The 26,101-nt window shown below is 44.9% G+C and overlaps 1 protein-coding gene across 2 annotated transcripts in view; it reads left to right on the top strand.

The window, feature by feature from the left end:
- The window catches only part of PIGU (phosphatidylinositol glycan anchor biosynthesis class U), a 61,496-nt gene that overhangs the window by 12,197 nt on the left and 23,198 nt on the right, over window positions 1–26,101 (top strand). For both annotated transcript variants that reach the window (XM_054046058.1, XM_054046057.1), the window contains exons 4-9: window positions 498–560; window positions 2,473–2,582; window positions 4,645–4,745; window positions 10,269–10,366; window positions 12,708–12,862; window positions 14,072–14,215. In XM_054046058.1, coding sequence (XP_053902033.1) covers window positions 498–560; window positions 2,473–2,582; window positions 4,645–4,745; window positions 10,269–10,366; window positions 12,708–12,862; window positions 14,072–14,215 — 671 coding nt within the window. The remainder of the gene's footprint in view (window positions 1–497; window positions 561–2,472; window positions 2,583–4,644; window positions 4,746–10,268; window positions 10,367–12,707; window positions 12,863–14,071; window positions 14,216–26,101) is intronic.

Raw genomic sequence — 26,101 nt, forward strand, 5'->3', positions numbered from 1 at the left:
AATTATTTGCTATGAGCCCTAGACAATTGGTACTGTTATCTGGTGAGCAGTGGGTCAGTTCAGAAGGCTGCTCTTCTGGTTCATTGATGAACATGTTCTTAGCCACATGTGCAGTGTCTAACATGCTGTCTCTGCTGTGGCTAGATCAGTGGTCTGTAATTCTTGTCGGCCACTTGATGAGAGACCTCCTATTTTATGAACAATTTCTCCTCTTCCAGTTCCCCACTTCTTGCTTCTCAGAATATTCACTTCTCTGTACCCACCAGGAAGGGCTTAAAGAAACACTGCTACTTCATGGGCCATAGCTTAAAAGCCGCAGGGCTAGAATCTGTAAAGATGTTTCCACCTCACACCCTGAACTATTACCAATAGTTACTATGGTGAATGTTCGATTCAGAATATTGGCACAATATCTCAGCTTTCTGTGGTGGTTGCATTTGCTACTGTTTTCCTTGTTTGAGTGACCAGTCAGTCTTTGTCTGCCTTCCTTTCTTTAGATAACTGATGTGCTAACTGCTGTTGCCCTCTACTTGGCCGTCCAGGACTTCAACAAAGTTGTGGTAAGCAGACTTGCAGTATCTTCTGGTCCTTGTTCTCTCGACAAGTGCAAGTCCAGGTCTACTCAGACAATGCACTTATCGATATCTATTGATTAGCAATAGCTACGAAATCAGCAAAAAGGTCAGAAAACATGGATGCAGAATGTGGGTGAGCCAACATGGACCCTGTTAACTTCTGCTGTTACGTGTGTTTCACAGGGGGTGGCTTCTCAGCATGATGTAGGTATTGTGGTGTTACTCAAGTGAATGTAATGGCTGTGCACATCATAGTTTTAATGAGGATCTCACATCCATACCTCCTTTTGTCTGAAAGGATCTTCAAGCATTTGAGAAACTGATGTTGAAGTATACCTTGGGATCAGGTCAACCACCAGGGAAATGCAGCCACTTCTGGGGTGAAATGTGGCAGCTGGCTCACAATGCACATTAATGAGATGCAATAATTTAAGACAGGAATTGAGGACTCCTTTTCAGTTGTAATAGGAATTTTAAGTGTGCAAAACTAATTACTGTTGTAGGAATTTGGCATGACATTGGGGCTCTCATTCTTAGGCCTGTTCGCACTACAGCTTTTAACCAGTTACTCACATGGCTGGCTTTGTGTCCACATGCAGCATGGTTAATTTACAGACCAAAAAGTACCTAACAGTAACTATAAGGTTTATTAGCCTTAAAGAAAGTTGTAGTTTGAGTTCACATAATCCAGAATGGTGGAGGATCGATAATTCTGCTGCACTGGGCAAGAAATCTGACACCAGAGTGATTTAATCCCTACCATTCCCTTCAAAATATTAATAAATGGAATTTGAAGCTAGTGACTCTCCCTGAGGAGGGTGTGCATTCTTTCATAAATAACTTAATTGAGGCAAACTTTGCAAATAGAAGACTCTCTGTCTGTAATGGCAGCACAGTGTTCCCTAGTATCATGCTGGGACATTGATTCATTACCAATTTAAAAGGAAGGGTACTACCATTTTCTGCAGCACCTATGTGTTCATTGGCAATCTCCCATCTAAGCAGGGAGCTGGCCTCACCTTGTTTAGCTTAGGAGAGCTGAAGGAATAATAGCAAAAGGTGCTGTAGCTCCTGGTGTCTAAAACTCCTCACCAGTAAGACAGTTCTTCAAACTGTCTGTGGGACACTTCAGTAGATTTACAGATCACCTTTTTCACTTCTCTGGAGAACATATATTTTTAGTGGGGGATATATGAAACGTATTTTGGGTGCCCAGAGGAGATCTCTGACAGATGCTCTGAAGCAACGGGCGTACACTGAGGTGCACAATCCTGAGTATAGCTTAGTGAATGACTTTGTTTGTGTAGGACTTAGATGTTACATTGGGGGTAAAGTTCACCATTCTTTGGTGACAATGCAGGATTTAGAGAGTGCACAAAAGCTGCCGTGTTGCATTTGAAAACACACTGGGCACTCAAAATGTACATAGAAATTACTCTTAATAACTAATTCAGTAACTCCCTCATTTCACACACAAATTGAGCAAATGTCACTATTGCTGTTACTAGGGGCAACAAAATAAACTAAACTGGAAGCTATTTTGGAACTATGAGCTGGAAAAGCCTTAGGAAATTGTCCAGGAAGTGCAAACACTTTGTTTTTATTTGAGCTCTTATATCTCCGCAGTGCCTCTTCTGACTTCCCTGACTTGACCGTAAAATCCGAGTCTGGCATTCATTCATGTCTCTGCAACTTCAAGCAGAATGGTTTGGGTCAGGCAAAGTCAGTAGGGAGGGGAGTCAGAATTGGGCTTATTAAGCAAACCTTTGTTCTTCCTTAAGTATAAGGTGACTAGCATCTCTACATAGACATCATGGTGATGGACGTGGTTGCAGACCCTAGATAGATACAATGTATTTCCATGTCTGACAGCTTTCGGTCATTCTCTCTTGTTCAGTTTAAAAAGCAAAAACTCCTAATGGAACTGGATCAGTATGCATCAGATGTGGCCGAACTCATCCGGACCCCGATGGAAATGCACTACATCCCCCTCAAAGTAGCACTGTTGTAAGTATTGCTTCTTGCAAGCAGATGCAAGAAACTTAGATTCCAAATCCTTCCATGTTTTAATTTTTCTATTTAGGGGTTTCAGCATCTTAGTTAAGTATTCTCTTTAGTTGCTTTCTCTTTCCTGATACACAGAAAAAGTGTGCCAAGCACTGTATCTCCATAGTCAAGTAACAGAAAGCTAATGCTTCTCCAAATTTATGTTTCACATAGTAAAATAAATTTTTCAACCCCTTTCTTTTGGGATTGACAATGTAGTCTCTAATATGGAGCGATTGTAGTCTCTCTGTTGTTTAGATTTCTGTTGAAAGCCCAATTTTGCCCATCTTCTAACTTCTTCAAAACTAAACCAGTGCATCCAAAGTGTCTGTTGTGTTCCCCTTTTAGAAGAGAACTTTTTTTTGAAAGTTTGGGGGTAATTGGGCAAGGTGTTCCCAGGGCATGACTGTTTTGAAAACCCAGAAATTATTTTTAAGGATCTGAGGTACTCAGTTTCCACCTAGTTAATTTTAATAACATCCCTCTGAGGCATTATAAGAAACCCCATTATTCAGACCACATGCTCTAAGTTTTTGAAGTAAGTAAAGCTCTAATTAAAACAAACAGTATAGGAGGCAGGTATTCAAAATCAAAAGAAACAAATCTCTCTTTCCTGATCTGAATAAATCAGATAAACCTGGAGTCTGGAATTAATCAAAAGGGATCTGCCTCTTGGCTCTCCCTTACCATTGATGTCCTTTGATCAGAAGAAGGATTTTCATAAAAGAAACATGAATGATTCTTTCCTGTCCTGATATGAATTGTATAGGTCAGTAAACCACCACCACCCCACCTCGGGTGAGAAAGCTGAAGCTTTCCCCTTTTGTTTTTAAAAAAAAAAAAAAAAAATTAGACTATTTCTCATTTTTATTACACTTGGTGCACAATATCACACAGGGATACCGGAATTGTATCTTAGCATAGCCTGGTATTTGAAGTAGCCATTAACTTCAGGCGTATGAAAAGGCCAACCTCAGACTGCGAGAACCCAGTAGTATGATAAATATTCATAGGAGAGAACAGCTGGCAAGTCATAATCCCCTCTCCTGTCTCCAAGGACTAACCTGTTACAATGGAGGTTGGTTGATCTGCTGTCTTACTTATTGAATCAATAATGTATCAGAGCGTTTCTTTGCTCCTTGGAGCCCAGTTAAATTAGACCGCTGCATCATTCATTTCAAATTTTCAGAGAGGAGCTGGTATCTCTAAAGTATGGTTGCACTCTAAAGAGTGACTCTCAAAGAGCATTGTGGGGTTCTGTGTGTACTGTCTCTCGGTGATTACAGCTCAGATGTGCTCAATTCACAAATAAAAAGATGGTTTATATTTTAAACTGCTAACCTTGCAGTTACCCTGGGATCTGAGCATCAGCCTGGATTCTCTGCTTCTCGCACATCCCACCTGCAATAAAGATTCGTCAGATCAAATTAGGCCCTGCTGGCACCTATGCAGTCATGTTACCTTCAGTGGGGTTGCACAGGTATAACTGACTGGGACATAGGAAACAGTTCTGTTTATGCACAAGAAGGAATAGAATCCATCTTGCTGTCTGTTTAGCCATGTTGGCCCCTCAGGGCTAACAGGAGTAAAAAATGCAGCAGGAACTTATTTTAGTCACTAAAGTCAGCATATGTGACTTTGAATACAAAGCTGGAGCAGACCGGCTGAGTAACATGGGCCATTTTTATTTGATCACTTTTCAGAACAGAATTGCATTTTAAATGGGCTCTTTTTCCTCTGCCATCTCCTGCTTCCCACTGGGCTCTCCCATGATCACCCCATCCTTCACCATGACATGCTTATACACAAGTGCAGCATCTGATTTTGCACCGTTTGAAAAGCATCAATTCAGCTGGATCCCTTTGAGGTTGAGAGGAAACCATACAATGTAAACATTTAAACAATCAAAAAGAAACAGCAAATCATTTCCATTTTCCTTTGATATTTCTCTTTGCTATGGTATTTTTCTTTCTTTCTTTTTTTTTAATGGCATGAGTGTAATTGAGTTTTTATTCTTTTTCAGTTATCTCCTAAATCCATACACAGTGATGTCTTGTGTTGCAAAGTCCACCTGTGCCATCAACAATACTGTCATTGCATTCTTCATTTTGACTACAATAAAAGGTAATGCACTGGGAAAATCTTGCTCCAACTCATATCTTTCTGTAAATATTTGAACCGTAAGCTATTGGAAATGCAGTTAATAGTAGACATATCACAGACTGGGTTAAGGCAATGTCAAAGGTCTACTTGGAATCACTGAAGCCAAAGGCATATGCATAGTTAAGTACAAGGTCTGTCATCCCAATATGTATAAAAGTCTCCGGTCTTGTGAGGTGTGTCTACACTACACGCTAAGCCCAGGCTCGGACTCAGGTTTGAGCCGAAGCCATCCTTCCATCCACACAGAGACACACAGCCTGACTCGGGTCAGCAAGGACTTGGGATCCTGGGCCCTAGCACCCTGGTAGATGTGGGAGTGTCAGAGCCCAAGTCCTGCTGTGACTCAAGTCCATCCCCTGTCATTTTGCAGTGTGGACACATCTCAAGCCACAGACCCAGGTCAAAAGGTCTGCATGGTGCAGTGTGGACACATTGGCACAGCTGTGAGATTCAAGTCCAGCAATTGCAATTATTTACAATGCAGTGTGGACACTCAAGCGCAGCCTGGGAAACAAGTCCACAAACCTGCATCTGAGTGACACGAGTTTACAATGCAATGAAAACATTCCCTAAATATTGATTAATTCTTATGGCTGGTGCCCTCTTTTGGACAACTTTGATTATCTTTCTATTTAGAAACCAGTCTGCCTCTGTATCTTTTATTTCTGAGGGGGAGGTGGGGCACTGTTGCTTCCTCTTTTTTTCTTATTAAGGATATTTGCATGAGAGTTCACCTGCTTCTATTGTCTAACTCTCACCTGCAATCATAACCTTGTTTGTATCAGCAAATTGTGGTGTTACAAACATCTATAGCTTCAGAAGAGGGGTAAGCAGCAGGAGCAGATGAACTCTAAAGGAACATTATGCCAGTGTCCCTAATTTTTTAAATAGTAGAAGATGTAGAATAGATTACACTAGGCTGGCAGCTACCTTAATCTCATAGCTACAGCTACATTTCTCTTTCCAGTCTAAGCTCCTATCAGCAGAGCATCTGGGTGGCTCTGTAATATTCACATAAGAACATAGGGATTTCTCTAGTGGCCCAGACCGGTGGTCAGTCTGGTCTGTTATCTTGTCTCCAATAGTGGCCAGTACCAGATGACTCAGAGGAAGAAGGGACAAACTTCAGAATAAACAATTAGAAGCTAATATACCTGTAAGGGAAGGTTCTTCCTAACCCCTATTTGGTTAGTGGTTGGATTATGCCATTGAAGCAGGAGGGTTTATATTTGAAACTACATTTGCAAAAATAAGTGAACGAGATCCACTTTGGTGTAGTGCTCTATAATTGTTCACCTACTTAGCAATACAGAAAATTGAATAATTCCCAGTGAGCTATTCTGTAGCAGTGTTTCCCAACGACTGGTCCATGGACTGACACCTGTCACTCAGATCTCCTTGACACAGTTTAGAAAAACAACAAGCCAGTCCCCGGCATCAAAAAGGTTAAAAAACACTCCTCTGTAGTAATTGTCCCATGTTCTTCTTTCCTGAATCGGTGTGTGGCAACCTCTAGTGTTGAAAGTGTGTTTAGGGGGAGAATCAGATTACACTGCTCTACAGCCAAAATGCTTCTGAAATAAATGTAGTCAAACTTTACTAATTCTGGGTCACTGAGAACGAAAATGATGCTTAAAATTGTTGATTGGCTCTAGTTTTCAAGATATGCTATTGGGTCAGTATATACAACCATTGACTTGGGAATGGTGGAGGTTAAGTGAGTTATAAAGGGAAGGGATCTCAATTTAAACCAGAAATGACTAAAATACAACTTTGACTGGATCTATGAATAAATCTATGACTGGGTTTGGACAGTACTTGCTTTTTAGGCAAAACAATGAATGATGCAATCTGAAGCTGGTAGTGCATCATACATTATATGAATTGCATCATGTTATTCCTAGAAGTCATGGATGATGCAATCATAACGAAGCTTACATCACTCTTCTGAACAAATTGCCCTATATCAGTTCTAGAAATCATACAGTGTCTTGCTCTCTTATTTGTCAGTGTGTGATTTTGCAAAGGGACACATTTCTGTTTAGCCAAAGTGAGCAGAGATGCCTTGTACTTGTGTGAACAGTGCAGATAACTTCTGCTATGTTTGTGGTGAAGTGACTTTTGCATCACAAAAGCGCAGTATAACCACTATGGTTAAGAAAGCCTATCACCTTTATTTTGGCGGCAAAATTGGAGATCAGGACAAGAGGTGGGCCCCACACATATGCTGCAACACTTGTGCAACAAATCTTCGCCAGTGGTTGAACAGGAAAAGGAAATCTATGCCTTTTGCAGTGCCAGTGATTTGGAGAGAGCCAACAGATCATACCAGCAATTGTTACTTCTGCATGGTGCCTCCAGTTGGGAAAGGTGTGTCAAAGAAGAAAAAGTGGACTGTGCATTATCCAAACATTCCATCAGCTATACGCCCAGTACCCCAAGGAGAAGGACTGCCGGTTCCTGATGCACCAGAATCATTCTCACTTGAGTCAGACGAGGAAGAGGATGAAACTTCTGGTCCTGAACCATCAATGGCACAGGACCCCCACATTTTCTCCCATCCTCCTCCTCTGTTGGGCTCCAGACTACAGCAGTGGAATCTCCTGGCAGGTGATGTTAGGGTTTCCATGTTCCGTGACCGTCAAAAGGATCTTGTCCCATTCTTCTTCATGGAAGGTGATCTTGTAGCCTGCAACAACATCGATGGTGTGATGGCAGCCCTCAACATCGTTCACGATCCAGATGAGTGGAGACTGTTCATTAAGATTCGTCTTCGATGAATCAAACCATTTACTGCATAATGGCAATGTTTTGCCATCAATTCCACTTGGTCATGCAGTCCATATGAAAGAAACCTAGGACAACATGAAACAACTTTTGAGGTGCATAAACTATGACCAACATCAGTGGCAGCTTTGTGGCGATTTGAAGGTTGTTGCTCTCTTGCTTGGTCTGCAGACTGGATACACAAAGTACTGCTGTTTTCTCTGTGAATGGGATAGTCGTGCAAGAGATTCCCACTACATCAAGAAAGATTGGCCACTCCGACAGTCATTGGAGCCTGGGAGGAAAAGTGTTCAGCATCCACCACTTGTTGAACCAAGGAAGATTTTGTTACCACCCTTACACATCAAGCTGGGTCTGATGAAGAACTTTGTCAAGGCCATTGACAAAACACAAGCAGCTTTCAAGTACCTCCGTGGAAAATTTCCAAGATTAAGTGAAGCTAAGGTAAAGGAAGGTGTCTTTGTTAGTCCTCAGATTCGTGAACTTCTTCGAGATGATGCATTTGACCATGCACTGTGTGGCAAGGAAAAGACGGCATGGAAAGCCTTCCAATTAGTGGCAATAAATTTTCTCGGAAACAAGAAGGCAGACAACTACAGGTTGTTGGTGGAAAACCTCCTCCAAAAGTACAAAAGCCTTGGTGGCAACATGTCATTAAAGAGATACTTTTTGCACTCTCATCTAGATTTTTTTCCACTGAACTGTGGAGCAGTGAGCGACGAGCACGGCGAGCGATTTCACCAGGACATTGCAACAATGGAGAAACGCTATCAGGGCAAATGGAGACCGTCAATGCTTGCAGACTATTGCTAGACAGTGACAAGAGATGCTCCATTTAATGAATACAAGAGACAAGCCAAGAAGCGCCGAGTAGACACTGAATAGGACTAAACTATGTACATAATAGTTTTTTGCCTTTTGTTTCATAATAAATTTTATTTATATAACCCTTTTGCTAATTTTTAAAGTGTTACATAATATTTCATTTGTCCTGTTTATCATGTAAAGCAACCATAAACACATGAAAAGACCTAGGTTTACAATTTATGATTAAAACTCTATCTACACAATATACATAGACATAAAATGTAAAAACTTAAATATCTTAGAAACAGTAGCCAATCAGTTGTTTTAATTGTCATATTTGAATTCAGCACATCAAAATACATAATAAATAGCACATTTTATCTCTGAAGTGAACGACTTCTCAACAAATTGTAGACCAGTGTTATGGGTAAAAGATTTTCTTGGGAGTTTTTGATGTAACGATAGATTTCTGCATAGCAAGCCTTTGCACATAGATATTTCTAATCTAACACTCACTGAAACAGAGAACAGGTGGGTTTCTGTCTAGGAGAATGTAATAGTGAAAGGGAGAGGATTCTTCATTTTAGAGATCCCAGTGAAGGGTCTGTGCTGCTCATACTCTTAAAGAGGATGGAAGTGAAGGAGAGAAGCTTATTTGTGTTAGTGATGTGGAGTGAATTAGTGTGATCTACTGGTTAGCCCTTTGGACTGAGCCACGACTTCTGCTTTCCAATCCTGTCTTTGTCACTAACTTTGAGCAAATTAATTAGGCCAAAATGTTGAGAAGTAGCTCCTGGTCAGGGATGCTTCCTTTTATTGGTGTCCAACTGGAGATCCCTTGGGCCTGATCTGAGCACATAGAATCATAGAATATCAGAGTTGGAAGGGACCTCAAGAGATCATCTAGTCCAACCCCCTGCTCAAAGCAGGACCAATTCCCAGCTAAATCATCCCAGCCAGGGCTTTGTCAAGCCGGGCCTTAAAAACCTCCAAGGAAGGAGACTCCACCACTTCCCTAGGTAACGCATTCCAGTGTTTCACCACCCTCCTAGTGAAATAGTTTTTCCTGATATCCAACCTGGACCTCCCCCACTGCAATTTGAGACCATTGCTCCTTGTTCTGCCATCTGCCACCACTGAGAACAGCCGAGCTCCATCCTCTTTGGAACCCCCCTTCAGGTAGTTGAAGGCTGCTATCAAATCCCCCCTCATTCTTCACCCACAATTCCAGCTGACGTTGATGAGCTGTGTGAGTGCTCAGCAGTTAGCTCAGCCCAGAATGTCTCAAAATGGGCAACCAAAAATGTAGGCATTCAAAATTAGAAGTCACTTTTAAAATTTTTAATTAAGCTCTGGACCTAAATTTCCACATCTGTAAAATAGGGCTAATGCTACTTCCCTACTCAGACTTGTGAAGCTCAAGTAGTGTTTGCAGAGCACTCTGAGACAGTCCAGTGAAAACGGGCTCTCAAGTGCATAATATTAATAGAACAGCTGCTTCATGCAGAAATGACTCCAGACTGCTGCTTCTCCCACATAAATAGTGACTGACATCTATGTATGAGACTTGGGTTATATGAATCTCTCTAGGTAGATTATAGGGATATAAACCAATTGCATCAATTGCTGTTTCATGCTATTGGCTCTTTGTCAGAGCCCTTCTTCTTGTCTCAGTGTCCCTGTAATACAGAGAGGGACAAGCTCCAGAACACGCTGAAATAGTTATTTTTACCCCCTCTAATTGCTTGTGGAGTTCTGATGATCACAGCTGGTACTGTGCAGTAGTTCCCCCTATTTGAGCAGTGACTCAGTATTTAAAGGACTGTTTGTTTGAATATGACCATCGTTATGATCATGGTTTGTTAATTGAGGTTTGTTTCCTCCCTGCAGGTAGTACCCTCCTCAGTGCTATATTCCTGGCCTTAGCGACATACCAGTCACTGTATCCTCTCACCTTGTTTGCACCAGCATTGCTGTATCTTCTACAGGTAAATATTCTCTTAAGAGTAATTGTATTGGCCGTAACCTCTGATATCCTATACATGGCCAATTCCTATCAGCCAGCAATGGTTGTCCTGTGTCTAGGTGGAGGGAGGAGATACACTGTGAATTCAGTGGCCAGTTCTCAAGATCTGGAAAAAATAATGTTATCCTTCCCCAGGCCAGTGGCGGTTTAACATCTTGCAGTAGTCACGTGGATAGAAGGAGGAAAGCAGAAACTCATTTACTCCCTGTCTGCAAATTTACAGGCAGTTCTCCTTACTGAAACACAAAGCTGCGTTTGGTGTCACGTGACCACCAAAGAGAATTTTGGAGTAGCAGAGTTTCTTCTATAGTGACTCAGCATCAGTGCCATGAGGTATAGTGACAGTCCTTCTGCCTGAATCATCCAGGCCCAACAATGCACTGCAAAAGACAGTGATCATGTCTAACTTGCCCCACAGTGCCAGGCATGCACTTGTGGTACTTGCAAACATCTGCTCTCCCCAGCCTCATTCCTCCTCCATTTACAGAATGTTGATCAGATTGTACCAGGGATTCTGAAGAAGATGGTATTCTTAATTATTAATGGATGCCCAAAGCCCTGCAAGACGAACACTGAACCGCAAAGCAGTTTAATTTATCTTTACCAAGACTGGAAAGGGGTATTAAAGCAGAGGCAACTCTTTGCTAGTGATGTAAAACACAAATGCATGCTGATAGCTACTGCTGAGAGCACAATGTTGTGGAATAGAGAGGATGATGTAAAGAGACTATTCATGTTCACTGGAAGAAGAGAGAATTCACTGGAAATGGGTGTCTCCCTACTAATCTATTCTGTTCCTCTAGGTGCTTCTACCATACCCATCACCACGATATTCAGTATATCCCTTTCCTTTCCCTTTGTCTGGGGTTTCAGGTGGCTTGATACCTGTCTTAAGTCTTCTGCTGATATTGTGAGAGGTGACTGGAACAAGAGCCTAAATCATAAAGGTCCTTATGGAAACTGATCAGTTTCTCGTTTCATCTAGTTGGGAAAGCAAGGGGATGCTCCAGGGAAAGGCTATGGACACTAGTGAAAGGACTCTTACCCAGCATCTGTACAGAGATTTATAAGTAGTGTCTGAAAAAATCTTGCCAGGTCCCAGATGACTGTCAGTCATATATTTCCACTGCCATGCCTCACTCTGTGATTTTACAGTGGATGTTCATTACAGATTTCTCTCTCTCTCTTCCCTGAAGCCCATGTCGGAGAAAAACAGAGTTTCTCTGCTTCCACACCCATTCTCAATTTCTTTAACTCTGAAAGAAAATGGAGAAGAGTCACTTACACACTCTTCCTCCTTCCCCCTGTGTACATGTCTTTCATTTTTCTCCAAAACATCCAGGAAATTTCATTGTTGTTTTAAATCTTTGCCGTAATGGAGCATCTACAAAGTCAAAACTATTTGTTAAATCTGAAGAGAGACTGTGCTGTTGTTTGGGGAGCAGTGAGTTCCCTGCATATTGTCCCAATTGTGCACTTCTCTTTATTTTAAGCAAAACATCTGCATGGCGGTGGCAGAGCATAAGTATAGTGTTTCCAGAGTTGGTGACCTGTGATGATACATGAACACCTAATGCCTTTGGATTTACAAGGGGACTTTCAAAAGCATTCAGAGCTGAAAAAAGATGTCTGTTTATCAGGATTTGTTGTTGAACTTCACTGCCTCCCTTGTGATGTTTGTACCGAATTAAATGGCTGCTCTCCTGCACTTTCTGTCTATCCTGCCAAGAAGTCTGTGTAAATTGGCTTGAGATGTTCCAGAAAGTTTTCTGATGTTAAATCTGCCATGGTTCAGAGGGACAGAGCACCCTTCCATCAGAGCCCTTTACAGCCTGAGTCAGTATTGCCTCTCAGAACCCTGGCAAGGCATTTAAAGTACAAATGTGGGTGCCAAATGGCAATGCAGCTTCACTGATTTTAGAGCTGCTGAATTCTGGTGGAGCTTCTGTCAGAGGTGGCCCTGATTTCCAAACCTGGCATGCTTGCTTGGCTGCACAGTTACCAACATTCTGCACATACATCAGGGAATCGTGCACACACACACACACACACACGGCCCATTAGGGTTACTTGAATGTGAAATTACCTGACTTTTCAGGCACAGTTCTGAAAGTATTGGGCAGAGTGTGTGATTTGATTGGCCAAGGCAGAGCACATTGGAGCAGTGTGCGCTGAATGCTGCTACTCCCATTGTAGCAGGGCCAGTGTTTGCTGCTTTCTGTCAGCAGTGCAGCAGGGCAGGTCTTGTTAATAGAAGGCCACAGGATGTCCGATTATTTTCCTTGTTTGTGTTTTGTTTCCAGCGTCAGTTCATACCAGTGAAACTGAAAAGCAAAGGCTTCTGGTTGTACACCACGCAATATGCAGCACTGTATCTCTGTAGCTTGGTGGTAATTGTCTGCCTCTCATTCTTCCTCCTCAACTCCTGGGACTTTATCCCATCTGTGTATGGTTTCATGTAAGTAGTTGTAATTTGTTTTCTGGGAATGCCCATACTGTGATAGGCATTATCCATGCATACGGGAGACCCGTTCCCTGTCCCAAAGAGCTTTCAGTCTCAGGAAAAATTTACCAGCAATTCAGGGGAAACAAACAAACACACTAATAACAAAAATATATAACCCAAGTTCCATTAAACCATCACAGCAAGAATTAGAGCAGTAGTACTCAACCAGGGGTATGTGTATCCCCGCGTGTACAGAGGTGTTCCACGGGGGGACATCAACTCATCTAGATATTTGCTTAGTTTTACAACAGGCTACATAAAAAGCACTAGTAAAGTCAGTACAAACTAAAATTTCATACAATGACTTGTTTATACTGCTCTATGTATATACTGAAATATAAGTACAATATTTATATTCCAGTTGATTTATTTTATAATTATATGGTAAAAATGAGAACATGAGCACTTGTTCAGTCACAGTGTGCTGTGATACTTTTGTATTTTTATGTCCGATTTTGTAAGCAAGTAGTTTTTAAGTGAGGTAAAACTTGGGGTTCACAAGACAAATCAGACTCCTGCAAGGGGTACAGTAGTCTGGAAAGGTTGAGAGCCACTGAACTAAAGGTGAACTACGTGGGGAGAAGATACTGGAATTTCTTCAGTCTCCCTATAATTAACTAGAAGTGGATCTGTTTCTTGGCATGTGCTTTGGATTAGCCAAACTGACCGCAGTGGGTGTCACTGATGATGGACTCCACAGGAGTAAAGCTGCATGTGTGTTTGACTGTATAAAATGGCCTTAAAGTGACATTAAGGAAAAAGTTAGGTGCTGCTTGAGAAAATAGAGATTAGGATGTTTAAATATCTTGGGGATCATAGGTGTTCAATAAGTGGATGCAGCCTTTTCTTGTCCACTCTGCCCCGATTTCATGTGGCACCTTCAGTTTTGTACTGCTGCGATGAACTCTCTGACTAGTTAAATATGTAACTAGTGCTGACAGCTAGAAGCACTGACACCAACTATGGAGGGTGATTTCCCTCCGTGAGTTTTCTCCCCTTTGGTTTCCTCACAATGCATTTTAAGACATAGCCACCACCCTCCCACCCCCCACACACCTCTCCTTCCAGTAGCACACAGTGGTTCAATAATTTCATAGAAGCAAGTAAGTCAAATACCAACTGCTTTAAAATGTTACCTTGATTTTTCTCTTTAAATTTCAGCCTTTCCGTTCCAGATCTGACTCCCAACATTGGCCTCTTCTGGTACTTCTTTGCTGAGATGTTTGAACACTTCAGTCTGTTCTTCGTGTGTGTATTTCAGATCAATGTCTTCTTCTACACCATTCCCTTAGCAGTAAAGCTAAAGTAAGTGGGTTTATTTGCTATCCCTTTTGTCTCTGTGATCTGCCAGCCTAAGGAGTTGCTACTGTTCTGTCTCTGTTGGCAGGAGTGGGAATGATAGAGACTTTTTCTTCTTGATATACTTCCTACACCAAAAATGATTTCAGCCCACAAAGCCCACTGTCATGTTACTGTCCAGTAGAAACCCATGTAGGTCAGTGTCAAACATCTGGAGCTGTGAAATGAAAAAGAGCAGAATTAGGTTTTTATCAACTCTTTCCTTCTCACTTCCTAAAGTGACAGTGTTCTTCTCTCAAGTAGGGAAGGGTGTTAAGCCTTTGGTGTACTGAAAATGTACCTCATATCCTTTAAGAACCCTGCATGTTAGTGCATATTTTTAGTTGTTCCCTAGAATAGTGGAAAGCAGCTTTTTTTATAGAGAAGCACGTTGCTTCATGTAACACTGGGAAGTACAAGATACCAGGATACCTCAAATATTCTGGAGAGGCAACACTGCAGAACGATTAGAGCAAGGGACAGGTTGCCAGGACTTCATGGATTCTGTTCCTGCCTCTGAATCAGCTCTGTGGGCTGGAACAATTTTGCTATCTTGTCCTATGCCTCAGTTTCCCCATCGATAAAATGGGGATAAAAATATACCACCTTCAAGGCAGAAGTTGTGTGAGGCTCAGACCATTAATGTTTGTAAAGTGCTTTCATGAAATGCTCTGTGCAAGGACAAAATCATCTTAATAACTGGTTTTCCAAGGAAGGAGCTGCCCTCATTGCCTGTGTCAAGGCTTGGAACTCTTGCTGCTCCTGTATGGGGAATCATGGGAGCTCCCACACTTCTCCCCTCCTAGCATGCATCGTCCTCTTCTGCTATGGAGCTGTGAAGATTGTTTAATTGCAGATTGCCTTAGAAGTGCAGGCAGTTTTCTGAGGTAATAGCTGATATGCGTTCCCCGCTCTGTTGGAGCTAGGCCATTCTCTCTCTGTCTGTCAGCCTGGAAGGCTAAGAATAGTGTGTGGTCATGGGTGGTGACAGGCAAACACAACTGTGCCCTGAGAATTCAGTGTAAGGAAACATCTTCATATCTCTTGGCTGTAAGGCATTAGCATCACTATGGGGCCACAGGTGCTGGAGCCAGGGGGTGGGAGGGAATGCCGATGCCCCTCCACTTTTGAGAACTTAAGCTTGGCAGGGCACAACAAGGGGGAACCCTGAGGGTCCAGACCCCCCACTTGGCCCTGGATCAGAGCTGGGTGGCATAATGGCAAAGTCCCTTCCCTGCTGGTATGACAGAGGGATAGCTGGGCCAAATTAGAGTGAGTGGCGTTGTGACCTGGCGCATAGGGTCACAACTCCAGTTGTTAGCCCCATTTTTGCAGTCCTTCCAGCACCTCTATGCGGGGCTTCCCAGGACCAGTATTTCCCAAGAGGCTGCTAAGGTGAACCAGACCACTCCAGGATATTTCACAGCATCTTCTCCCCTTCTTCACCAGTACCCAGAATAGCTGTGGTGGGCCCATTCTTACTCACAGTTGTCTGGGAATGAACTGGCTGCTGTCTGTGCTTCAGGAGTCCTCTCTCCTTAAGAACATGTCAGTCCAGTTTCAGCCTCGCTTTTTAAATGTAGTATAAACAGTTCTAAAGACCAAAAAAGAGAGCTCTCATTGTGCCTGAAGCATGCAAGGTTGCCCAGTGCCATAGTCTGAAAGTCAAATATGAAGGTCATTCTGGTACATTCAGTGTCTCTCTTCTTTATTTTAATTTTTCTTCAGTACTGCAAAGCCAGTTCATTTGTATTAAAAATAGGGCTGTCAAGCGATTAAAAAAATAATTGTGATTAATCAAGCGATTAAAAATTAATCATGCAATTAATCGCACTGTTAAACAATAATAGAATACTATTTATTTAAATATTTTTGGATGTTTTCTACATTTTCAAATATATTGATTTCAATTACAACACAGAATACAAAGTGTACAGTGCTCACTTTATATTTATTTTTAATTACAAGTATTTGCACTGTAAAAAAAACAAAAGAAATAGTATTTTTCAGTTCTTCTAATACAAGTACTGTAGTGCAGTATCTTTATCATAAAGTTGAACTTACAAATGTAGAATTATGTACAAAAGAAACTGAACTCAAAAATAAAGCCATCTAAAATTTTAGAGCCTGCAAGTCCACTCAGTCCTACTTCTTGTTCAGCCAATCACTCAGATAAACAAGATTGCTTACATTTGCATGAGATAATGCTGCCCATTTCTTGTTTACAATGTCACCTGAAAGTGAGAACAGGCGTTCTCATGGCACTGTTGTAGCCGGCATTGTACAATATTTATGTGCCAGATGGACTAAAGATTCATATATCCCTTTCTGCTTCAACCACCATTCCAGGGGACATGCGTCCATGCTGATGACGGGTTCTGCTCGATAACAATCCAAAGCAGTGCAGACTGACACATGTTCATTTTCATTATCTGAGTCAGATGCCACCAGCAGAAGGTTGATTTTCTTTTTTGGTGGTTCGGGTTCTGTAGTTTCTGCTCTTTTAAGACTTCTGAAAGCATGCTCCACACCTCGTCCCTCTCAGATTTTGGAAGGCACTTCAGATTCTTAAACCTTGTGTCAAGTGCTGTAGCTATCTTTAGAAATCTCACATTGGTACCTTCTTTGCGTTTTGTCAAATCTGCAGTGAAAGTGTTCTTAAAATGAACATGTGCTGGGTCATCATCCGAGACTGCTTAACATGAAATATATGGCAGAATGCTGGTAAAACAGAACAGGGGACATACAATTCTCCCCAAAGGAGTTCAGTCACAAATTTAATTAACACATTATTTTTTTAACGAGCATCATCAGCATGGAAGCATGTCCTCTGGAATGGTGGCCGAAGCATGAAGGGGCATACGAATGTTTAGCATATCTGGCACGTAAATACCTTGAAATGCCACCTACAAAAGTGCCATGCAAATGTCTGTTCTCACTTTGTGGTGACGTAAATAAGACGAGGGCAGCATTATCTCCTGTAAATGTAAACAAACTTTTGTCTGAGTGATTGGCTGAACAAGAAGTAGGACTGAGTGGACTTGTAGGCTCTGAAGTTTTACATTGTTTTGTTTTTGAGTGCAGTTACGAAACAAAAAAAATCTACATTTTTAAGTTGCACTTTCATGACAAAGAGATTGAAAAATACTGTTTCATTTATCATTTTTACAGTGCAAATATTTGTATTCAAAAATAATATACACTGATTTCAATTACAACACAATATATATGAAAATATAGAAAAATATGCAAAATATTTAATAAATTTCAATTGGTATACTGTTAACAGTGCGATTAAAACTGCGATTAATCTCGATTAATTTTTTTGAGTTAATCGTGTGAGTTAACTGCAGTTAATCGACAGCCCTAATTAAAAACAAACTGTGCTTCAGAGCCTGATGCTTTCTACACACTCTGTAGCCCTCTGTCTCATGCTTGTAAGGGAGACAAGGTGAGTGAGATAATGTCTTTTATTAGAACAACTTCTGTTGGTGAGAGAGACAAGCTTTTGAACCACGCAGTGCTCTTCTTCAGGTCCGACACAGCTACAACTACTCATGCTTGTAAAACAGGCAGAAAGCTGCACTGTGGAGATTCTTGTAAATATGTCTCTTACACGTGTACCAAATGCTTGCACTGTCATAAGTTCAATGTATAGGTCATTGTTTTGGCCTACAGGCCTTTGACTGTGACACATACTTTCATTATGGAGGAAGAGGTCTATTTGTGGAACACGATTTGTAAAATACCTATGCGTGTTATGCTGGTTTTGGAGTAGTTATGCAGGAAGCTGGATGAATATTTCTGATTGAGGAGCTGCTATTGTGACAGTGTACCCCATAAGGCTTTATGGGGAGGGGGTGCTTATAAATGTATGTATGACATAACTGGAATATGTTTTGTGCTGCCTGTGCCATGTAACATATCTCCGTAAGGGTTATGGTCTACTATATCTATTCATCCTATTTGTACGTATATATCATTTTCTACTTGAGGTTAAGAATATGGGCTGTATGCTTGCCTGATTTCTAAGTAAGCTTTGTGAGGCATTTGGTCAGCTTCTTTAGGAAGGAATTTGCCAGGTTAAGTACCTGATCAGGAGACACTTAGGGAACAGTGCATCTTGGAATGCTTCAATCCACATGAGAAGTCTTCCTGGAGACATGCAAGATGCCATGTGGACAATGGCGTCGGCCTGCAAAGACTGAGTCATGCAGGGACATGTGACTTGCCCAGGTGACTCCAGAACTCCATCTTGGAGCTGGGCTTTGCATAGCAGGGAGGAGGGGGGTCTCCACCCACAAGAGAGAGTCTACTTAAACCTGTGGGAGACCCCTCCAGGTTGTCTTCAGCTGGCTAAAGAAGGAGCCTCTCCACCCCCCCCAGGATACTTGAAGGAGACTGAAACAAAGGACAGTAACTACAGGGGGTGTGAGTGATTGCTGGACCCAGGCTAAAAGGAGATTAGCCTGTAAAAGGGAGCACTTTGAAACTGGTGAGAAAATTATCTGTATTCAGTTTAATTAGGCATAGATCTGCGCATTTTATTTTATTTTGCTTGGTAACTTACTTTGTTCTGTCTGTTACTACTTTGAACCACTTAAATCCTACTGTCTGTATTTAATAAAAGCACATTTTATTTAGTAATTTACTCAGAGTATGTATTAATACCTGGGGGAGCAAACAGCTGTGCATATCTCTCTATCAGTGTTATAGAGGGCAAACAATTTATGAGTTTGCCCTGCATAAGCTTTATGCAGGGTAAAACGGATTTATCTGGGTTTAAACCCCACTGGGAGTTGGGCATCTGAGTGCTAAAGACAAGCACACTACTGTGAGCTGTTTTCAGGTAAACTTGCAGCTTTCGGACAGGAGATTCAGACCCTGGGTCTGTGTCTGGAGCCAAACGAAAGTGTCTGGCTCAGCAAGACAGGGTGCTGGAGTCCTGAGCTGGCAGGGAAAACAGAAGCAGGGGTAGTCTTTGCACATTGGGTGGCAGCTTCCAAGGGGGTTTCTGTGATCCAACCTGTCACAGTGGCGTAGTCGGCAGGATCTGTGCACAGCTGATTGCTTTGAGATACTGGTAGTGATTTTAAGTGTGGTGGCTGGAGAACAAACAAAGTGGTTACTGGTTTGTTATTTTCTGTTTGCTTATTTCGGGCAAGGGAAGTAGGGACAGAAAAGGAAGCTCTCTGTTAACTAAGAATCCCCTGAGCTGAGTGCATCTCAGTTTCAGTGAACTGCAGAGGGGTTGTGGCCCAGCACAAGAAAGCAGGACAATGAGTACCAGTGACGCTGCTATTAAACTAAAGCTGGCCAGGTTGGAAGCAAAAGAGAGAGAAAGTGAACATAAGAGACGGCTGGAACTAAGACAATTAGAAATTAGTGCCATGGAGGCAGAACATGCAAGGAAAGAGGCTGCCCACAAGAGAGCTATGGAGGTCGAGGCAGCGAGGGAGGCAGCGAGGGCGCGAGCGGCGGCGGAGGCAGAGGCAGCTGCCCACAAGAGGGCTATGGAGGCCCAGAGGGAGGCCCGGAAGCATAAACTGGCTGTTATGGAGTCAAAGAGACGAAACCCTCCCCCTGCTGGCTCCACTTCCCCAAAAATCCACAAATGGGAGCGGCTATGTCCACAGTATGATGAGTCCAGCGATATCGCCGAATATTTCATCACCTTTGAGAGACTGTGCACCCTCCATGCCATCCCTGAAGATCAGAAGATGACCACATTGATAGCAAAATTAACTGGCAGAGCTCTGGACATATTCAATAAGATGCCTATTAATAATGCTTCAAACTATGGTAAATTTAAGGAACTGGTTTTGAAACAGTTTCAGGTTACACCTGAAACCTACAGGGTTAAATTCAGGAGCCTTAAGAGGGGATCTGGATTAAGTAATGTGGCTTATGCCAATGAAATGAGAGATTTGGTAGATAAATGGGTGCGGGGGAGAGGCATTACCAGCTTTGAAGGGATGTGTGATCTAGTTACTCAGGAACATTTCCTGAATATGTGCAGTGATGAGGTAAAACAGTATTTGTGGAACAAAAAGGTAAATGCAGTGGGTGAGTTAGCTAAGTATGCTAACTCTTATGAACAAGCCCAAGCTGCAATCAAACACAAACCACTGGCAGAAGGGTATAAGGTTGGGGGAAAGCGGAATCACCGTTTTACCCCTGGGTCTGGGAAAAAAAGAGGCTGGGCGGTCACCTCCCCATTCCCCTGGTACTCGACCCAAATTTCCTGTGCAAGCAGAGGAGCCCAAAAGGTGCTATCATTGTAAGTCCACTAAGCACCTGAGGAATAAGTGTCCCTTACTGAGTAAAGCTGCGGCTTCTCAGAGCCAGGCTGTGGCCTCTTTCCACACAGGATTTGTAAAGCTTGCTTCCACACAACCCAGCAATGAGCATATGCATGCTGTTAAATTGAATGGTCAAATGCTTCTTGGATTAAGGGACACGGGTGCTGAGATTTCTGTGGTCAGGAGGGACCTAATCCAGGAGAAGAATCTGTTGCCAGGTAAAATGGCAAAATTAGAGCTGGTCGGGGGTTACAAAGTCCTTGCACCTTTAGCTAAAGTACACATGCAAACTCGGGATTTGCAGGCTGAGCTGACTGTTGCAAGGGTGGCACACAATTTTGCACCGTTTCTACTGGGGAATAATTTCTTTAGTGTGGCAAAATCTGTCCCAGGGTTGGTTAGCAGTGAGAAGGAATCTTGTGCCAAAAGCCCCAGGGGGGGGGCGAAGTCACACAGACTGCTGGGGGAATAGGAGGGTGTCTCTTAAATTCCTCTGCAGCAGTAAAGGATGCAGCTTCGGGGGGCAAGGCTGATTGTAGCCGGTTCCTGTAGCTCTGGGGCTCAAGGGAGGTTCCAGAGGGAGGAGCTGGGTTCCTGTAGCTCTGGGGCTCAAGGGAAGTTCCAGAGGGAGGAGCTGGATGAAGCCAGCTCCTGTCCCCTAATCATCTCCCCGGGGGAGGGGGATGTACCACCTTGTAGCAAGGAGGCCACCACAGCTGCTGACTGCCAGAAAGTTGCAGGTCAGCAGGGGGCCGGGCCTGCCCTGGGGTGCACAGAGGTAGGGTTACCATTCGTCCGGATTTACCCGGACATGTCCTCCTTTTTGTGCTAAAAATAGCGTCCGGGGGGGAATTTGTAAAGCACTCACAATGTCTGGGATTTCCCCCTCCCCCGGCACAGCAGAGCGAGCGGCTGGGAGGGCTGCAGGAAAGTCCCGGGCTGGACTCCGGAGCAGCTGGAGAGGAGCTCCGCCCTGCATTCTGAGCAAGTGTCTCAGCACAAAGTGCAGCCCTCCCCTTTTGCAACTGGGAGCGGTTTCTGCCATGCAGGGTAGCAAAACGGGAGCGAGAGCACTTTGTGCTGATACAAGGGCAGCTCTCCCCTGCAACCCGGTCCGGACCAGGGACCGGGTTTTGTTGTGCAGGGCCAGGGACCGGGTTTTGTTGTGCTGGGGAGCTTAGCCACGTGTCCGGCTCACACAGAGCCCAACACCCTGTTCTGAGCAGCAGGGTAAGGGGGGGCAGGAGAAGGGGCAGGGAGGTTCTGGAGGGGGCAGTCAAGAAACGGGGGGGGGGCTTTTTGGGGGGAGTGGAGAAAGTTTTGGGCAGTCAGGGTACAGGTAGGGGGTAGGGTCCTGGTGGGCAGTTGGGGGGGGTCTTAGGAGGGGGCAGTTAGGGGACAAGGAACAGGGAGTCTTAGGTAGGGGGTGGGGTTCTGGAGGGCAGTTAGGAGCAGGGGTCCCAGGAGGGGGCAGTCAGGGGACAAGGAGCGGGGGGGGTAGGGGGCTGGGAGTTCTGGGGGGGAGCTGTCAGGGGGCAGGGGTGGGGAGAGGGATCGGAGCAGTCGGGACAGGGAGCAGAGGGGTTTAGATGGGTTGGGAGTTCTGGGGGGGGCTGTCAGGGGGCAGGAGTGCGGAGAGGGATCGGAGCAGTCAGGGGACAGGGAGCAGAGGGGTTTAGATGGGTTGGGAGTTCTGGGGGGGGCTGTCAGGGGGTGGGGAGTGGTTGGATGGGGCGTGGGAGTCCCAGGGGTCTGTCTGGGGGTGGGGGTGTGGATAAAGGTTGGGGCAGTCAGGGGACAAGAGGCAGGGAGGCTTAGATAGTCCTGGGGGGCAGTTAGGGGCAGGGGTCCCAGGAGGGGGTAGTCAGGGGACAAGGAACGGGGGGAGGGTTGGGAGGTCAGGGGGGGCGGGAAGTGGGAGGGGCAGGGGCGGGGCTAGGGCGGGGCTCCTCCCGTCCTCTTTTTTGCTCGCTGAAATATGGTAACCCTAACAGAGGTGTGTGTCCCAAAGGTGAAAGTTGGGGTCCTGGGGACCACTGTGGTGGAAACAGGCCCCAAGAACTCTATAGCTGAGTTCCAGCCCAACCCGAGTGGAAGGGGAGGGATTTTGCGGGCCAGTAAGAGGTCTGTTGTAGCTGGTAGCTGTGAGTCCACAGCTGGGGCAGGATCACCTTCCCTTTCAGGGGACACAAGAGTGTCGGACCCAGCGGGGAGCCCAAAGAGGGAAGCCCAAATGGAAGGTCGGGGGGGCCAGAGAGTCCACCCACCTTTTGTGGGGAGGGGCTTTCCCAGGAGGAGGGTAAAAAGTCTGCATTCGAAATGCCAGCCCCCTCTCCTGTGGATCAGGTTTTAAGGGAAACCTGGGGGTCAGGTAGGGTTACCATTCGTCCGGATTTACCCGGACATGTCCTCCTTTTCGCGCTAAAAATAGCGTCCGGGGGGAATTTGTAAAGCACTCACAATGTCCGGGATTTCCCCCTCCCCCGGCAGAGCGAGCGGCTGGGAGGGCTGCAGAAAAATCCCGGGCTGGACTCCTGAGCAGCTGTAGAGGAGCCGGAGCCGCCCTGCATTCTGAGTTGGCCTCTCCTGCAACCCGGTCCGGCAGCACTGTGCAGGGCCAGGGACCGGGTTTTGTTGTGCTGGGGAGCGCAGCCACGTGTCCGGCTCGGCTCGCACAGAGCCCAACACGCTGTTCTGAGCAGCAGGGTAAGGGGGACCGGGGGCAGGAAGGTTCTGGAGGGGGCAGTCAAGAAACGGGGGGGGGCTTTTGGGGGGGGGTGGAGAAAGTTTTGGGCAGTCAGGGTACAGGTAGGGGGTAGGGTCCTAGGGGGCAGTTGGGGGGGGTCTTAGGAGGGGGCAGTTAGGGGACAAGGAACAGGGAGGCTTAGGGGTGGGGTTCTGGAGGGCAGTTAGGAGCAGGGGTCCCAGGAAGGGGCAGTCAGGGGACAAGGAGCAGGGGGGTGGGGAGCTGGGAGTTCTGGGGGGGGGCTGTCAGGGGGCAGGAGTGGGGAGAGGGATCGGAGCAGTCAGGGGACAGGGAGCAGAGAGGTTTAGATGGGTTGGGAGTTCTGGGGGGGGCTGTCAGGGGGCAGGAGTGTGGAGAGGGATTGAAGCAGTCAGGGGACAGGGAGCAGAGGGGTTTAGATGGGTTGGGAGTTCTGGGGGGGGCTGTCAGGGGGCAGGAGTGGGGAGAGGGATCGGAGCAGTCAGGGGACAGGGAGCAGAGGGGTTTAGATGGGTTGGGAGTTCGGGGGGGGGCTGTCAGGGGGTGGGGAGTGGTTGGATGGGGCATGGGAGTCCCAGGGGTCTGTCTGGGGGTGGGGGTGTGGATAAGGGTTGGGGCAGTCAGGGGACAAGAGGCAGGGAGGCTTAGATAGGGAGTGGAGTCCTGGGGGCAGTTAGGGGCAGGGGTCCCAGGAGGGGGCAGTCAGGGGACAAGGAACGGGGGGAGGGTTGGGGGTTCTGGGGGGGCGGGAAGTGGGAGGGGCAGGGGCGGGGCTCCTTCCGTCCTCTTTTTTGCTTGCTGAAATATGGTAACCCTAGGTCAGGTCTCCAGGATGAGGGGGTCTATCCAGCTGACCCATTGGAAACAAAAAGTGGGGTGCCCAAAGGGGTCCAGAGCACCCCAGGGAAAGCTGCTGTTCTTGCTACACTTGCAAGAGATAAAACTCTCTCTCCAAGACAGGGGGGGGAAATCTCTTCATGGGAGGAACTTCACGAGGGAGTGGGGCCCAGCCCAGAGAAACTCCAGAGGGAGGGGCCGAGGACAAGTATGGTTGTAGTACACCCTTTCCTGGCCAAAGACCCAAGCACATGCCCAAACTAGAAGTCTTCCCCAAAGAGGCAGAGGAATCTGCATCAGAAGGTCTACCAGAGGGCACAAAGAACTGGGAAAATGCAATAAATGCTAAACAAGTCAAATTGAGTGAACGAAGCCTGTCCACTGTAGATTTGCTGTTAACCTTGTGTCTTTTGCTAATTCACCTATGGGTTAAAACAAAAGAATTCACACCAGTGGTAAACCCTTTAAAGATGTGAAACATATTTAATTTGTGAAATAAGCTGTTATACATGCTGGGGATGGTGACAGGACAGCCCCACCAGCATGGTACTTTACAGCCCATACCTGTAAAAAGCAGCAAAAGCATAACAGGCCTATGCTGCTGTGTAGAAGGGGAAACTGAGGCACACCGCCTCATGGCATTGGTGGCTAAATGCCAAGATACCTCCACGTTAATGAGTATTGCTGCCTGCATTCTGTTAGCAATACTACATCCCTACCTGTTTGCAAGCATCTGGGGACCAGGGACCCCAAAACGGCTAGAACCCCCAGGAGTGACATCATATGGTTTCAAGGTACTGAAAGAAAGTGTGACCAAAAACAAACAGAAATTTTACAGGTACTGCCTCCGCCATGGACAGTGTCCAAGTCTCTGGCAGTAAGTTCAGGGGGAGGGTGTGACAGTGTACCCCATAAGGCTTTATGGGGAGGGGGTGCTTATAAATGTATGTATGACATAACTGGAATATGTTTTGTGCTGCCTGTGCCATGTAACATATCTCCGTAAGGGTTATGGTCTACTATATCTATTCATCCTATTTGTACATATATATCATTTTCTACTTGAGGTTAAGAATATGGGCTGTATGCTTGCCTGATTTCTAAGTAAGCTTTGTGAGGCATTTGGTCAGCTTCTTTAGGAAGAAATTTGCCAGGTTAAGTACCTGATCAGGAGACACTTAGGGAACAGTGCATCTTGGAATGCTCCAATCCACATAAGAAGTCTTCCTGGAGACATGCAAGATGCCATGTGGACAATGGCGTCGGCCTGCAAAGACTGAGTCATGCAGGGGCATGTGACTTGCCCAGGTGACTCCAGAACTCCATCTTGGAGCTGGGCTTTGCATAGGAGGGAGGAGGGGGGTCTCCACCCACAAGAGAGAGTCTACTTAAACCTGTGGGAGACCCCTCCAGGTTGTCTTCAGCTGGCTAAAGAAGGAGCCTCTCCACCCCCCCCCCAGGATACTTGAAGGAGACTGAAACAAAGGACAGTAACTACAGGGGGTGTGAGTGATTGCTGGACCCAGGCTAAAAAAAGCTTAGCCTGTAAAAGGGAGCACTCTGAAACTGGTGAGAAAATTATCTGTATTCAGTTTAATTAGGCATAGATTTGTGCATTTTATTTTATTTTGCTTGGTGACTTACTTTGTTCTGTCTGTTACTACTTTGAACCACTTAAATCCTACTGTCTGTATTTAATAAAATCACTTTTTATTTAGTAATTTACTCAGAGTATGTATTAATACCTGGGGGAGCAAACAGCTGTGCATATCTCTCTATCAGTGTTATAGAGGGTGAACAATTTATGCAGGGTAAAACGGATTTATCTGGGTTTAAACCCCACTAAAAGTTGGGCATCTAAGTGCTAAAGACAAGCACACTACTGTGAGCTGTTTTCAGGTAAACTTGCAGCTTTCGGACAGGAGATTCAGACCCTGGGTCTGTGTCTGGAGCCAAACGAAAGTGTCTGGCTCAGCAAGACAGGGTGCT

Source organism: Malaclemys terrapin, chromosome 12 (assembly GCF_027887155.1).
Source record: "Malaclemys terrapin pileata isolate rMalTer1 chromosome 12, rMalTer1.hap1, whole genome shotgun sequence".
Classification (NCBI taxonomy): Eukaryota; Metazoa; Chordata; order Testudines; family Emydidae; genus Malaclemys; species Malaclemys terrapin.